General features: G+C 35.9%; 2 protein-coding genes across 3 annotated transcripts; one reads left to right on the plus strand and one right to left on the minus strand.

Moving 5' to 3' along the window:
* Positions 1 to 91: 91 nt before the first annotated feature.
* Positions 92 to 6,074, plus strand: LOC140813940 (novel plant SNARE 13-like). The gene is made up of 10 exons (XM_073172764.1): positions 92 to 483; positions 1,183 to 1,275; positions 1,529 to 1,622; positions 2,234 to 2,271; positions 3,361 to 3,458; positions 4,258 to 4,347; positions 4,416 to 4,459; positions 4,542 to 4,634; positions 4,941 to 5,015; positions 5,688 to 6,074. Exons 1-10 carry the CDS (start codon positions 404 to 406, stop codon positions 5,793 to 5,795), a joined length of 813 nt encoding a protein of 270 aa, XP_073028865.1. The 5' UTR covers positions 92 to 403; the 3' UTR covers positions 5,796 to 6,074.
* Positions 6,075 to 6,224: 150 nt separating this feature from the next.
* Positions 6,225 to 11,713, minus strand: LOC140813939 (probable sugar phosphate/phosphate translocator At1g48230). Of its 2 annotated transcripts, XM_073172762.1 has the most exons (9): positions 11,335 to 11,713; positions 10,291 to 10,645; positions 9,911 to 10,018; positions 8,874 to 8,905; positions 8,717 to 8,767; positions 7,359 to 7,420; positions 6,749 to 7,276; positions 6,595 to 6,671; positions 6,225 to 6,527 (listed from the first exon to the last, which is right to left on the minus strand). In XM_073172762.1, the coding sequence occupies exons 2-9, from the start codon at positions 10,372 to 10,374 to the stop codon at positions 6,351 to 6,353; spliced, it is 1,119 nt and encodes a 372-aa protein (XP_073028863.1). In that variant the 5' UTR covers positions 10,375 to 10,645; positions 11,335 to 11,713; the 3' UTR covers positions 6,225 to 6,350. The 2 variants fall into 2 exon arrangements, with proteins under 2 accessions (XP_073028863.1, XP_073028864.1); XM_073172763.1 differs by having other exon boundaries at positions 8,874 to 9,053; positions 9,911 to 10,645; positions 11,335 to 11,710.
* Between the last annotated feature and the right edge of the window lie 2,087 nt (positions 11,714 to 13,800).

Raw genomic sequence — 13,800 nt, forward strand, 5'->3', positions numbered from 1 at the left:
ATAAAATTAAATTTGGAATTAGATTTAGTGATGATTTTTTTTTTTATAATAATAAAATATGATTAATACAGTATACTTATGGTCTGGCCTGCGACAACCCACTTTTATCTGTCATCTTTTTTCCCTGCATCTCTCTCTCTACCCCCAATCGGAGAACCCTAAACCATCTCTAATTCAGTTTTTTTCTCACCAACGATATCTGTTTCTGCTTTGAAATTCTGCATCCCACGCATCATCCTCTGTCAGGCATAACAAATTGCGATTTTGTTTTCTTTTTGTAATCTCTGGGAAACAGATGGTTTGAGAGGTTGCATTTTGGGGGGAATTGTTGCCGTCATTTGCCGGTGACGAATTTCTTCGTGTACGATTTACACTCGAGAAATAGAGAGAGGGAGGCAGAAATATGGCCAACTTGGAGTTGCAGATGAACCCTCAAATGGAGCAGATTCATGGGGAAATTCGCGATGCCATGCGTGCCCTTGCGTAGTGTTTATCTTCATGCTTTTATCTACGGCCTGGTTATGTGCTTTTTTGGGGCATTTGCCTTTTTTTTTATTTACGGCATATTTTGGATGGTTGTTCAACTTAAATTTTTTTAAACCTTCTTGAAGATCTGCTTTTTATGTTATGTTCTCCTTTGACTTTCTGTGTTGCTTGTGAATGCAATTATCTGATATCGGTTGAAGTCATCAAGTCCTCTTTGTGCTTCTGCTCCTCATCCTTTCTGGGACTACATTATTAGAATGCTGTGTTTGGTTGGTGTTTGCAATGCTAATGACCGTATAACGCTGAATCGTGTCTCCTAGTGAAGCTTCTCAACTGTTGATAGTATTACCTATTTGGCCCAATTGCATGATGAGGAGCTTTCTTCAAGTCAATTTCGATTTTAACTTGCTATCCTCATTCCTCCGCTTATCTGTATATATGAATTATTAATGGTCTTCTTATTTTCCTTGCAACATCACGTTTTTATATTAGCGATTTTGGATATGGGCCTATGGTTTGGATATTTGTTTTCGATAAGTAAGTTGTGAAAGAGTTATCACTTTTTTATGAGGCTGGATGGACATTTGCCTTTTACTTTTTATCCATCTGGGAATTTTTTGATGTTCTAGTGCAAGCTAGTCTTAATAGTGGCACCTTATTGTAATTAATCTTCACTGTCTCTCATTCCTAAATCAGAAATGGCTTTCAAAAGCTGGATAAAATTAAAGATTCCAACAGACAAAGCAAACAGCTAGAGGATCTTACCGGGAAGATGAGGGAGTGCAAAAGGTAATTTTACCTTTTATTTCTGTAATTTGGCTTCTCTATAGTGTTGTTCACTTTTGTGTTCAGAGAGTTACACCTATTACATGTATGGAATGCTCGTTGGAACACTTGTCTGATTCATCCTCGCTTTTGACTCTTTTTTGAACTGTGGCTATTAACTGGAGTACAGAGTCGTAGGATTTATTTCTGTCAATCTTGCATGCATTATGCCTTGAAAAGCCCTTTGTTCACTTTTGATCACATGTTAAATGACCAGATTGATTAAAGAACTTGACCGCGAAATTAAAGATGAGGAAAGCAAAAATTCTCCTGAGATTACCAAGCAGCTAAATGATGAGAAGCAATCCATGGTAAGTATATTAGAAACTTGAATTCCTTTTAGATTTGAAGGTTCTGAAGAATACTCCTATACTGATATGTTGATGTTTTTAGTCATGGCACTGTTTACATTTTCAAATAATATATTTATTCTTTTCTACAGCATATCATACACAAAAGCATCCTTAAATACTGAGGCAATTTAATATTTCTAGCAAGCCAAAAAGAAGAATTTATATTAGTTTCTTCTTAGTCTTACTCACTCTTAGGTAGCAGTATAGCACAGAGGTTATATAAGTGGGCACCATACTGCTGGATGTTATTTTAACAATCATCATTGCCTTCAATTATCACACACACAGAACATAATGATCAGTTTTGAATGGTGGAATGTAAGCCTTTGTTGTAAAAAATGATTATAAACTTGTCTTCTAAAAGTTCTTGGTGGTTTATGTGGTCTTAATGTTTTGATTTATTATACTTTTGATTTTGTCATGGGTCTTGTGTCTTGAGTTCATCATGTCTAGATCATTGTTTTAGACTTTTCACAGCATCCTGATACCCAGAACACCTGCATACTGATGCAGATTTTGATTTATTGCTCTTATGAAGTTCTTCATTTTATTTCCTTTTTTTATTTCAGATCAAAGAGTTGAATTCATATGTAGCCCTGAGGAAAACGTAAGCGCATTGTTTCTGTTTTAATTAATAACTCACTGATTATAGTCGATTGATGATCAAAATGCTGTCATTTTGATCATGGCCAAGGATTTGGTTTTTGTTAAACGGTGAAAACAGAAGCAAGTTTGAATCCACAGATTTTTATAGTTGATATTTGGGTCTGGCTTATGACTTGTTGCTTTGATGCAAAATGTTATGTCATTCCCAGTTCTGTCAGGAGTCAGGCCCCTTCACCTTTGCTCTAATATCCTATCATCATAAGGTGGGATCATTGTTATTTTAAGTGTGAAGCATATGTAGACTGATGATAAACTGTCATGTTAGGTCAATCTAGTTTTGAATTGATTATTTCCTTTTGGTCTTTCTATTTTCCAACGGGAAGCTGGTACTTGTCCTTCACGATTTTTAAGCATGATTTAAATCAAATCCATGCCACATAAGCACAATGCTTTTCCGAATTCCGTGTCATTTTAATAATTTCAGATACTATTTTCTTGGGCAATTTCTTCTCTTTAACAATTATTTATATCATGAGATGTTGTAGATTTGATTGCATCCCCGGTCATTTTTTAATACTTGAAAGTTTTAAAGCATGAATGCACCTACATATGTTTCCAAGGAGGGGTAATCAAGGAAAGTTATGTTTCCAAATTATATTGCATTGGTTTTCCTTTATGTGCTTGTTCAATGTAGACAAATTCTTCAAAGTAGGAAAGAGTATTTGTAACTAGCTTCATATTGCATTCCCTTTTTTCTTCTCAATGTGTGAGTTTTTAAGGCATGTGTCCCTCTATATTTTCTTCCAGTGAAGAGTTAAGAAAGGGCAGTGATGTTTCCAAATTAAATGGCATCCGTTTTACTTTTGCTTTTTTTACTTGTTTAACCAAGACAGGAAGTTCAGAGTGGAAAAGAGTGATTCTGATGCATGATGATGATGATGTTTCTAGTATAAACAATAATGAAAGATTGCTTGTGAAATTTTGGAAACATTGATGTAATCTTTGATATGAATAATCAGTTCCCTGTCCATATTGTCTTTCTTCTTTGCTTTTTCTTCTTTACTATGTCTATCTTGCAATGGTGGTGCAGGTACATGAGCTCTCTTGGAAATAAGAGGGTCGAACTCTTCGATATGGGAGCTGGTGGAATTGAGCCTACAGATGATGAGAATGTTCAAGTGACATCAGGTCCATACCCCGCCTTTCTTATTAATTAGTTGGATTGCATTGTTGCAGTTACCTTCTATGAGTAAAAATGGAAAGAATGGCGCCTGTCCGCGTATTATATTATCGTTGATAGATGTACTCATGTACAGACACGAACTGTTAATCTAAATCCATGTTTGTTTTTTGAAAAAAAATTCTTGTTAACTCATCTATAAAGCACCGCCATATTGGGATAGCTTAATCCTCTCTTTAGCGAAATTGTTATGTTTAGAAAATATTTTATGTTCAAACCTTGATGATTCCATATGCTTAAAAAGCTTTTAAATCCATGGTCTCTGTCAGCCTGCTTATTTTCCTTCTTCTTTCTTTCTTTCTTTCATGAGAATACCTCCCTGTGCTCTCGTTTGGTCTCATTGAAATTTTAAATTCATTGTTTGGCTGATTCGTTATTATTTACTTCATGCTCATTTTTTGTTGAATCTAACCACTTCTTCCTAAAATATTTTGTGTCCTGTCCGTAAGATCCTTCATCTTAACTTTAGTTAATGCTTTATAAATGAGAATGGTAATAACACAGTCAATGGTCTACCTTTGCTTCTCGATTCAATGTGGAACCTGAATTGGTACTCTTATTGTTGAAATCAGAGAAGCAGCTAACAGTGTCATTCTACTTAGTATGATACACCATGGTGATTACCTGATTTGATATGAATGCTATGCTGTTGAACTGTAATCTGCATATAATATTATGCAAAAAAAAGTTTTCAATCACCTTGTGTCTTGCTGATATCTCACCTTCCATTTTCATGGATTGATATAGAAATGTCAAATCAGGAGCTTATCAATGCTGGCACGAAGAGAATGGATGAAACTGACCAAGCCATTGAACGCTCCAAGCAGGTAGATGAAAGTACATGCTGAATTCTTACAGGTTGAAAATTTTCTAAATTCTATGATTATTTAGGTGGTTCATCAAAGCAGTCGAAGTGGGAACACAGACTGCTACTACTTTGAAGGGACAAGTGAGTGAAATTTTGTGTCACTTTTTTTATTGTCCTCGAGTATTTCATTGCCAAATCATATCTATCTTTTTAAATATGGCAGACTGAACAAATGGGTCGCATTGTCAATGAACTGGACACCATCCAATTCTCTATCAAAAAGGCATCCCAGCTTGTTAAGGAGATTGGTAGGCAGGTACATCTGCTGGGAACATCATCTCTTTTTCCTTGTCTCTGTCACTTTTATACGATGTTACAAGGCAACACCTTGAAAATTCTATACAAAATGAAACTGCCTGTGTCCACGTGAGAGGCTACGGGTAGCTATATGTGCAAAAATTGCTGGTCAAACCTAAGAAAATTGAAATATTTTGAGATGCTTATTGGATTGGGTTTTTTTTTTTATAAAGATGGTCTAATTTTTATTTTTTCTCAAGTGTATACTTCATTAGATTTCTCAATTTTATTGACTTTATTGATATCAAGTTCTCTTGTTTTCCAGGTGGCGACTGATAAATGCATCATGATGTTTCTTTTTCTGATTGTATGTGGGGTTATTGCCATAATCGTCGTGAAGGTATTTTAGTTTTTGGACTTTAAATTTGACATTAACACGGCATCCATTTTTCAAAATCAATATATTAGTTGATTTCAAGCTGCGCACGAGTTGTTTTCCATTTATACTATCCGTGTCATGTGGCCATTTTTAATTAATGATAATGATTTCTCATTGATAAGAAATGTGGAATCTTTTTCTTGTATATCCTTCTTGACATCTAATAGTTTTGTATGTTGAAGACTCTCTCATGAGTTTATAAAATGTTGACATGTCAAGGCATAGTTTCTTTTAGTTACATCCGCACCTTCGCACATCTTTAAGGCTTAAGGTATATGCTTTAAGCACCCCTCAGCTAATGAGATTTTGAATGATACTTGAATTACCATTTAATATCTACCCTTCACATTTGCTCGTGTAACTAACATACGTTTTTTTAGAATTTTGATTTTGTTATTTAATTGTGACTGACATACTCGATGTTTTTGTTAGCGCGTCTAGAATTTTTAATATTAATCTTTACTGCAGCCCAGACTCTCTGGGGCACGTACCAACTTAAGAATGTGTTTTGTTACTTTATAGTATGGCATTGCATCTCATATATTTTCGTTTTTTAATATGTATTATTTGTTTTAGTTCTACTTTATGCACTCTCCACCAGTATTGATTGCATGAGAGTTGTGTGTTTCTTAGATAGTGAATCCCAACAACAAAAGCATACGGGATATTCCTGGATTGGCTCCTCCGGCTCCAACAACAAGGAGACTACTGTATGTAAGGCCGGCGCACCATTTTTGGTAAATTTGTGATTGAAGGGTTACAATACCCATCCAAGTTTTCATGAGTTTCCCTTAATGACCCAATTTGTGCTGCCTTGTGTCTTAATTTTCTTCAAAGCTTCCTACTTGAGATGTCCATATGTGTACGATAATTTATTCTATACACATGTATAGCATGAGTGGCTTGTTAATCCGTTATTTGTTCTTTTTTCCGTTCTGCTTGATTGCTGTTATTCTTCATGTATAATAAACGAGATGTTGCGTGACGAGAACAAATGGATATGTCAATCTTGTTTATTTATGCTTTTCTCGATTCTTTTTCCCTCGTGTCATTTTCGGGTACAAGCAATGGTGAATATTCTCTGATTTTCTTTTTATAACGCCTCGAATAAATTTGTCACCGGATAAAAGTTATAGAGTCGACTGATGATTACATGCCATGCAATGAATGTGAATCGACAAACGGCTACTTGTGAAATAAACCTCATCGTACAAGGAATTTACAATCAAAATAATAGAAAATAGACTGTAAAAGGCATGTACTTTGGCTAATGTGAAAAAATTGAGTTGTACTAGTTCATACATTACGACTACTTTGCTGCATCTGAGTTCTTCCAACATGAGACAACCTGGACGATGAACTGGGAGGAACAAGGGGCGTCTCTTCGTCTATTACAACCTCGTTGTCAGCATCACCAATGCTGCTACCATCTGTTCTGTATACATCGGATGACTTCTTTTCGAACACCCAATCCTGAACCGACCAAGGAATCTAAGCTAACATACCGTAGATAAAATAGTGTTTTTGGATTCAATGTTACCTTTGTAATCCTTTCAGGAACGTTTTGAGAAGATTCCTTCACCTTCAAGTAGTTGTACAAGACTACCCCACAAAGCGCTGCATGAAAATTTTATTAGCTAGAATGAGAGGCCATATTTAGAGTTCAATTAATGCGCCTGTGAAAATATGTTTACCAATGCCGTAGCCAATAACGTTCAGACCAGTGATCGTTGATTCTGGGAAAATCAGTGTTGAGAGGGCTATAAGTATCCAGTCCTTGAGAACACCGGCAACTCGAACCGTCACTGCACCAGTTCTGCCGATCACTAAGAAGATTGAGAAGTTCAACAGTAGAGCGCAAATGGCATTGGAAAAGAAGATCCACATATTAAACTGAATTTGAGATACTTCCATCCCAGGTTGCTCCAGGCAGTACCAAGGCACAAGCAAAAATATGAAACTGCACGGCGCGATGTAGTATAAGCTTGTGATGGGGTTTAGAGTCAAGCCCTTCTTCTGTAGAAGGACTTGAGTCAAGACCAGTCTCAGAGCTTCCGCAAATATGCCCGTAACCTGATAAACTGTGCCGATCACATTAAAATGAATTTCCCCATAAGAGGAGACGACAACTCCAACACTGACCAAAACCATGTTAAAAAACACGTCCCATCTTAGTTTGTCGGTACCACACAGAACAGCCACAGTAAATGTTGCCACAGGCACTGCAAGAATAAAAAATTTTCTTAGATTCGAAAAACATTAATAATGATATAAAATCATCGATGGGTTGTTTGTTTTGCTCACTAAGGGCCTTGAGCATCTGAATGAAAGCCACTGATATATGCAAGTAAGCAGTGTTACCAAACCTGTGGAAAATAGGAAGAGTCATTAGTGCTATAGTTTTCAGGAATAGTTGATTTTATCAGAGCTAAGAATAATAGTGATGATACCAACTTTTCCCTGGGTCCGGTCTGGTGAGCTTGAGCTTCAGATCAACAACGTTTGAACCGGAGCGGATGGAAAACCACCGGTTTATACACACGACCACTTCGACCTCTTGATCGGATTTAGGAACAGAAAAAAATGAGAAGATTCGATAGGTGGTAGTGGATATATCCGTGCTCGGCCGAGCCCCTGTGGCCGAGCCCAGGTGCTCAGCCGAGTCCTGGCGCTCGTCCGAGCCCGGATAGTCGAATTACACGTGTCCGAGCCCAATCAGCGATCGGAGTAAGGTTATGTCCAGCACATATGCTTGTGACATGAATCCCAAGCCCGAGCTTGTTCCTATCCTAAGAACTGTCACATGTCAAAAGAGTGAATAATCTTTAAATAGGCTAGAATCTCGCCGTATGATTAGATGTAACGAGGAGTCCGACCCGGACTGGCAGTGATTGGAGAAGAATTGCGTGAATAATCTTTAAATGTGCTAGAATCTCGCCGCATGGTTAGATGTGACAAGGAATCCGGCCCGGACTGACAGTAATGGGAGAAGAATTTAATTTTATAAGGAAATTTACCTAAAATAGACTTCGACACGCTATGGGAAGAAGTCATCTCAACCATTATAAATACCCATATATGTTTCATGGTCGGGGAGAAGGATATATCCACTACCATTTATTGAATCTTCTCATTTTTCTCCGTTCCTAAATCCGATCAAGAGGTCGAAGTGGTCGTGTCGGGAAAATTTTCGACACCTTCCAGTACCTTAGTCTGTATAAACCGGTGGTTCTCCATCCGCTCCGATTCAAACGTTGTTGATCTGAAGCTCAAGCTCACCAGACCGGACCCAGGGAAAAGTTGGTATCATCAAATAGGATTAGAGCACTATGACAAAAGTTCACCTTGATTTTGTACAACATTTGCTCATATCCATAGCTCACAATTTACATAAAGAAACAAAAAACTTCAAGTGATCCCCTACAAGTTTACTGTATATGGCACTGTACATGGTCCATGGACCATCATGCTATGCGTTAATTCCATGCACTTAAATAACTAATGCATTTCTTTATTCCTCATGTTTGGTGGTCCAATATTTCAGATTCTCTATTCCGTTCTCAAAAATTATTCCTTCATTTATGAGGTTCAAATTTCCTCATTTCACGTGTTTTGGATTTCGATTGGTTTAAAATTCTATATCGTCACTGTTAAGTACGTACCAAAGACTTGATGCGAAGAAGGCACTAATTGGGATCACACAAGATGCATATCTGCAACCCAAGAGGGAGAATAAGAAGACAAAAAAGAATATTTATAGGAACATAAGATTAATATAGGAAAAATCAGAATAAATATAAAGTGGAATAACCCTCATACATGCGGAAAGTCATTTTAACTGGAGACACGACCTGCAGTAAATTTCGTTTAGATCATGTTAAGTAAGAAAAAATAAATAAAGTCGTCCAAACATTGATATTTTGAGGTGTTTCCAGCATTTTGTGATGAGGAGTTGGATTGGGACACGGAATTACTCCACGGCACTAGCCAACCGATCACCTTTGAAAGAACATGCTTTAAAGATCCATATTGTTTTGTCCAATAATGTAAAGCCATAATCATGATAATTGATAAATGTGTGTGTGAGTGTGTATATATATATATATATATATATATATATATATATATATATATATATATAAAGACGCGCATGTGTGTGTCGTATCAAATCAAACTTTCCTTCTTTGGTTAGTGTGTGTGTGCGCATATCAAATCAAACTGTCCTACTTTGGTTCCCCTTGCACCGGAAGGTTGAGTGTGTGTCTGTGTCTGTGTCTGCGTATCAAAACAAACTTTCCTATTTTGGTGTGTGTGTGTGCGCACGCGCGCATATCAAATCAAACTTTCCTACTTTGGTTCCCCTTGCACTGGAATCCTAAATCACAGCAGACCCATAATTAAAATTTTAAATGCCTTAAAATGTAAGGACTCGAGAAAGTAAGCGTTCGAATAAAGAGAGAAATATTTGCACCTCCCCCTTTTTCATTTTTCATGCTGAAATATGTTCTTGCATTTGCAACTGATTAATAAAACGACAACCATTATATTCGCAAGATAACTTAGGTATCCATGCGCCCTTGATCCTAAGCTCAAGGTTCAACAAAAGCATATGCCTCATCAAAGTGAGCCCGCACTAATGAGTAATATTCTAAAATGCAGGAGTACTTAGAAAATAATGTTAATAGTGAAATATCCAATATGAAAATAAATTTTACAGTTGAGACGGATTTTCCTTGGGGTTTTAAATAAATATGGGTAAAATATCAATACGCATGTTTTTCTCATGTCACAGCATGATTTGGTGACACCATATGATAAGAGAATTTTTATAGTTAGCATGTGGCAGGTAGACGTACCTTGAAGACGCGAATAAGGAAAAATGCCACTGCACCGGAGAATCCCATATGTATCATAGTAAGTGTTATTGGAAATGGAAAGTTAAAGTATTTCGGAGAAAGAACCCACTACAAAAGTCAATGTCAGTGCACATCAATAGCAACCAGGATAAAGCATTAACAAATTATGAAATGAAAACGGGGGCATGACAAGTAACTAAAAAGTAAGCTGAGAAAGACCAAACTTGTGAAAGCATTAATAAATTATGAAATGAAAATCTATGCTCAACATGAGAGTAGATGTCAGTTTGACTTAAAAGTTGTATACTGGAGCTGACATTGCACATATTTTACACAAGGGAAAGAGCCGAGTGTCAGAAATGATAGTCAAAATCTAGTACCTTGTTATATAAAATAACTCCAGAAGAAAGTGTAATGTAGATTAGAAGGTAGAAATATGTTAAGATTAATGATCTATTTATCATTTTTACTGCGGTCTTCTGCTGCAACGGGTCTTCAGAAGGGTCAAGCTCCACTCAGCAATAAAAACAGGTGATCTCTAACATGCTTAACCAGAAATAAGGATATCAGAAGAAAGGTCAGGTAGTAGTTCCATAATCATGGGCAATCTTCACCGTATCATGGATTTGCATCTGATTCTGGCCAATTTAAACAGATCCCAATCCTTAAATTGCCCTCAGCCTCAAACTTGTCCAGATATATCAAAGGAAAAAAACAGCAGCCCCAGGGACTAAGCTGAGAAAAACCAACGAAGGAGATTAACATGTAGTGCCGTGATTGAGAAAGAATGTACACACAATATCATATGCACTATTTCACAGATAATATGCACATTCGATAATATCTTGCAACATTCACTCATCTGAGATTCTGAACATGCGAAAAGAACTAATACTCATGAATGAATGACAAAGATTTAAGACAATCAGCAGTCTCAAGCTGCATCACTATAGCAGTATCTGGAAAAATCACGCCCACGTGAGATCCAGATTCATTCATAAACTGCTGTTATTTTTACTCAGGATTCACTAGATTGTTCCCGTAACCTATGCTTGTTTGTGTCCACACTATCACTTTACATTCAAATTGCAGGACATAAATTAAACTGTATAAATGGTGATGTAGAAGGCATAGCTGTAAGACAACTAGTTTCCCGTTTCTCAACCTCAGCAGTTTATCCCCAAAAGCTCTTACCCTCTTACATCAGCCCACAAACCTTAGCAATACATCGCACCCGATAATGAAGGAAAAAGAACTAAAAACAAAATCACGTAAATCAAATCGAGGAAAACAACTGAATCTTTAACCACAGATACAAAGGCACGCAGCCACGCACACTACAAAAACAAAGAAACTGCAAAGATGAAATCTTGAACAACACAACGAAAATCCGAAGGAAAGGGGAAGTGGGTTCCGAGTTTTACCTCCTACATCGAAGTCCGGGCCACATATCCACCAGATATGCATGGATGCATACTCTGTAGAGCCGTGAATTAGAGAGGGGGGGGGGGGGGGGGGGGGGGTGGGGGTTATATCTCAGAAACAGATTGGATTCGGAGTTTAGATTTGACAGAAATTCGCAGTGGCAGAGGGCGAGCTAGCCATCGGCAGCAGAGTAACAAATGTGGAGTAATCCATCTCACCGGGTTAGCGTGCTTCCTAGCAATCATCCTATTCATACCATCCCCTTCTATTATTAAAAATCCCCTACTGAATTATACACTTATCGCCTATCAACTTTTTTGGCTTTCCTAGTATTAATAGTAATCACATCGTTTTCAATTCTTCCTACTTTCAATTATTTTTTTTTCATGGTTGGTTTTACTTGTTTCTCTAAAAATGATAAAAAATAGTGCAGAGATTAACAATCTTATTTTCAACATTTAACAAAATGTTCGGTTGAAACTCAAATTTTTTAAACTGTTCAAATATTATGTTTAAATCTTCGTAACACAGATAATTATCGTGTTTTAATTATCCAGCTTTCGATCATCACACCACTTTGCGACTAAGTAGTGATCAAGCTTGTAATGTATATTTGGTTAAATATATTATTGATTTTATATCAGAAAAATTTGTTATTAAATTATAATTTTTCCCTTTTATTTTCTTAACTTTGTTAACTCAAACCACTTTTAGAACATTAGAAATATTTCAAAATTGTGTTGTAATAATTTTTGGTGTTTTAACGAAATTATTGTTTATCGTACTACGGGAACAACCCCCATATTTTCTCAGTTACCCCAAAATAGAATTCTTTTTTAGCTACATCTTGTATGTAGATCAAATCGATCTATCTCACTATTACACGAAAGACATATCCTAAAAAGCATGAACTCCAAAAAATACTCCATTATTTGCTGTCCAAAAATGGGAAAATGGCCCATTGTTCCAAATGGACACTAGTGTAAATGCACCCAAAAATCTGAGTGTAGGTCAACCGATTGGTAATACTTTTGTCTTTTATCATGTATATTATTATAAAGTTTTTTTCCGAACATATTGATTGTATAATAAAATATAAACTGAAATCCAAATGAAAATTATTTGATTATCTCGCGGAAATTACTTCCGCCATTTTTTACGTGCGTTAGATAAATTTTTGACGTAGCCCGATATTTTACACCTATGTTAGCCATGTAAATTGTATTGTGTAAGTCACGTGTGACAAAATCGTCTAAAAAGATATTAATAAGAGAAATCAAACTCCAAACCATCTATAAAACTGGTATCTACTCTACGAACTCACGAATCAAATGTATCATTCGAACATATTCTATGTTTTGTTCTTCCCGGTTGAAAACTCACCAATACTAACTACCATCCGCTTGTTTGTCGCTTAAAATGTTTTTGTCCGATCGGGCCCAAGCCATAATGGGCTGAACAAGATGGGAAAGATGATAATATAATACGATAATATGGATTTGTGCGTCACACTGAATCGATCTATTCATATTTAGAGTAAAAAATAATACTTTTGACATAAAAATTATTGTGATTTTTTTTTAAACCACGTATCACAACAATTCCCCGATGATACTAGTAATTTATCACGTGATTTTTTATGATAATACCTAAAATTAATAATCGAAATATAGTTATAGGACTATAATTGATTCAACATATTATACATGTCTAAAAATGTTAGGCTCAAATATATATAAGACTAAAATCGACATTCTACCTTTCATTTATGTTCTTTTCAATTTCACATTAAAAAAAATTTATAACATTATCGAAATATTAACATGTACATCATCGGTATTAATATTTTCTTTGGAAAAAATAACTTAAAAAAAGATAATTGAATGAAGATAAATTCAGAAAATGAAGGATGCAGAAGAAGTTGGGTATTGAGAGGCATCTCTTTTTATTTGATGAAGAGTCACACTCTCCATGTACTCTCTCCCAACCCCACACATGCTTACTACATTAAATCACTTTGCAACTTGCTCCATTTTACCCATCAAATAATTCACAATCATTTTGACTTACTATTAGCTCGTTGAATAAGAGTATGTCTTTTGTGAGACGATCTAACGAATATGTATCTGTGAGATGTGTCAACCCTACCGATATTCACAATAAAAAGTAATACTATTAGCATAAAAAGTAATATTTTTGCATTGATGAACCAAATAAGAGATTCGTTTTCACAAATAGCGACCTGTGAGACCTGTCTCAACACAAAGTTTTGCCATATAATTTTTTCTTATATCAACAATTTATTGCATCAAAATATTGTGAAAAACAAATTTAATAACTATAACAATTCACGATCACCAATCGGCTATGATAATTTTTTTATCCTGGAAATTTGATTGATTAGCCCGGGTAGATCAATTTAAAAATTAAATGAAGAAAGGGCAGATTCACTATCTTTTTGAAGG

Source organism: Primulina eburnea, chromosome 15, assembly GCF_022965805.1.
Source record: "Primulina eburnea isolate SZY01 chromosome 15, ASM2296580v1, whole genome shotgun sequence".
NCBI classification, from domain to species: domain Eukaryota; kingdom Viridiplantae; phylum Streptophyta; class Magnoliopsida; order Lamiales; family Gesneriaceae; genus Primulina; species Primulina eburnea.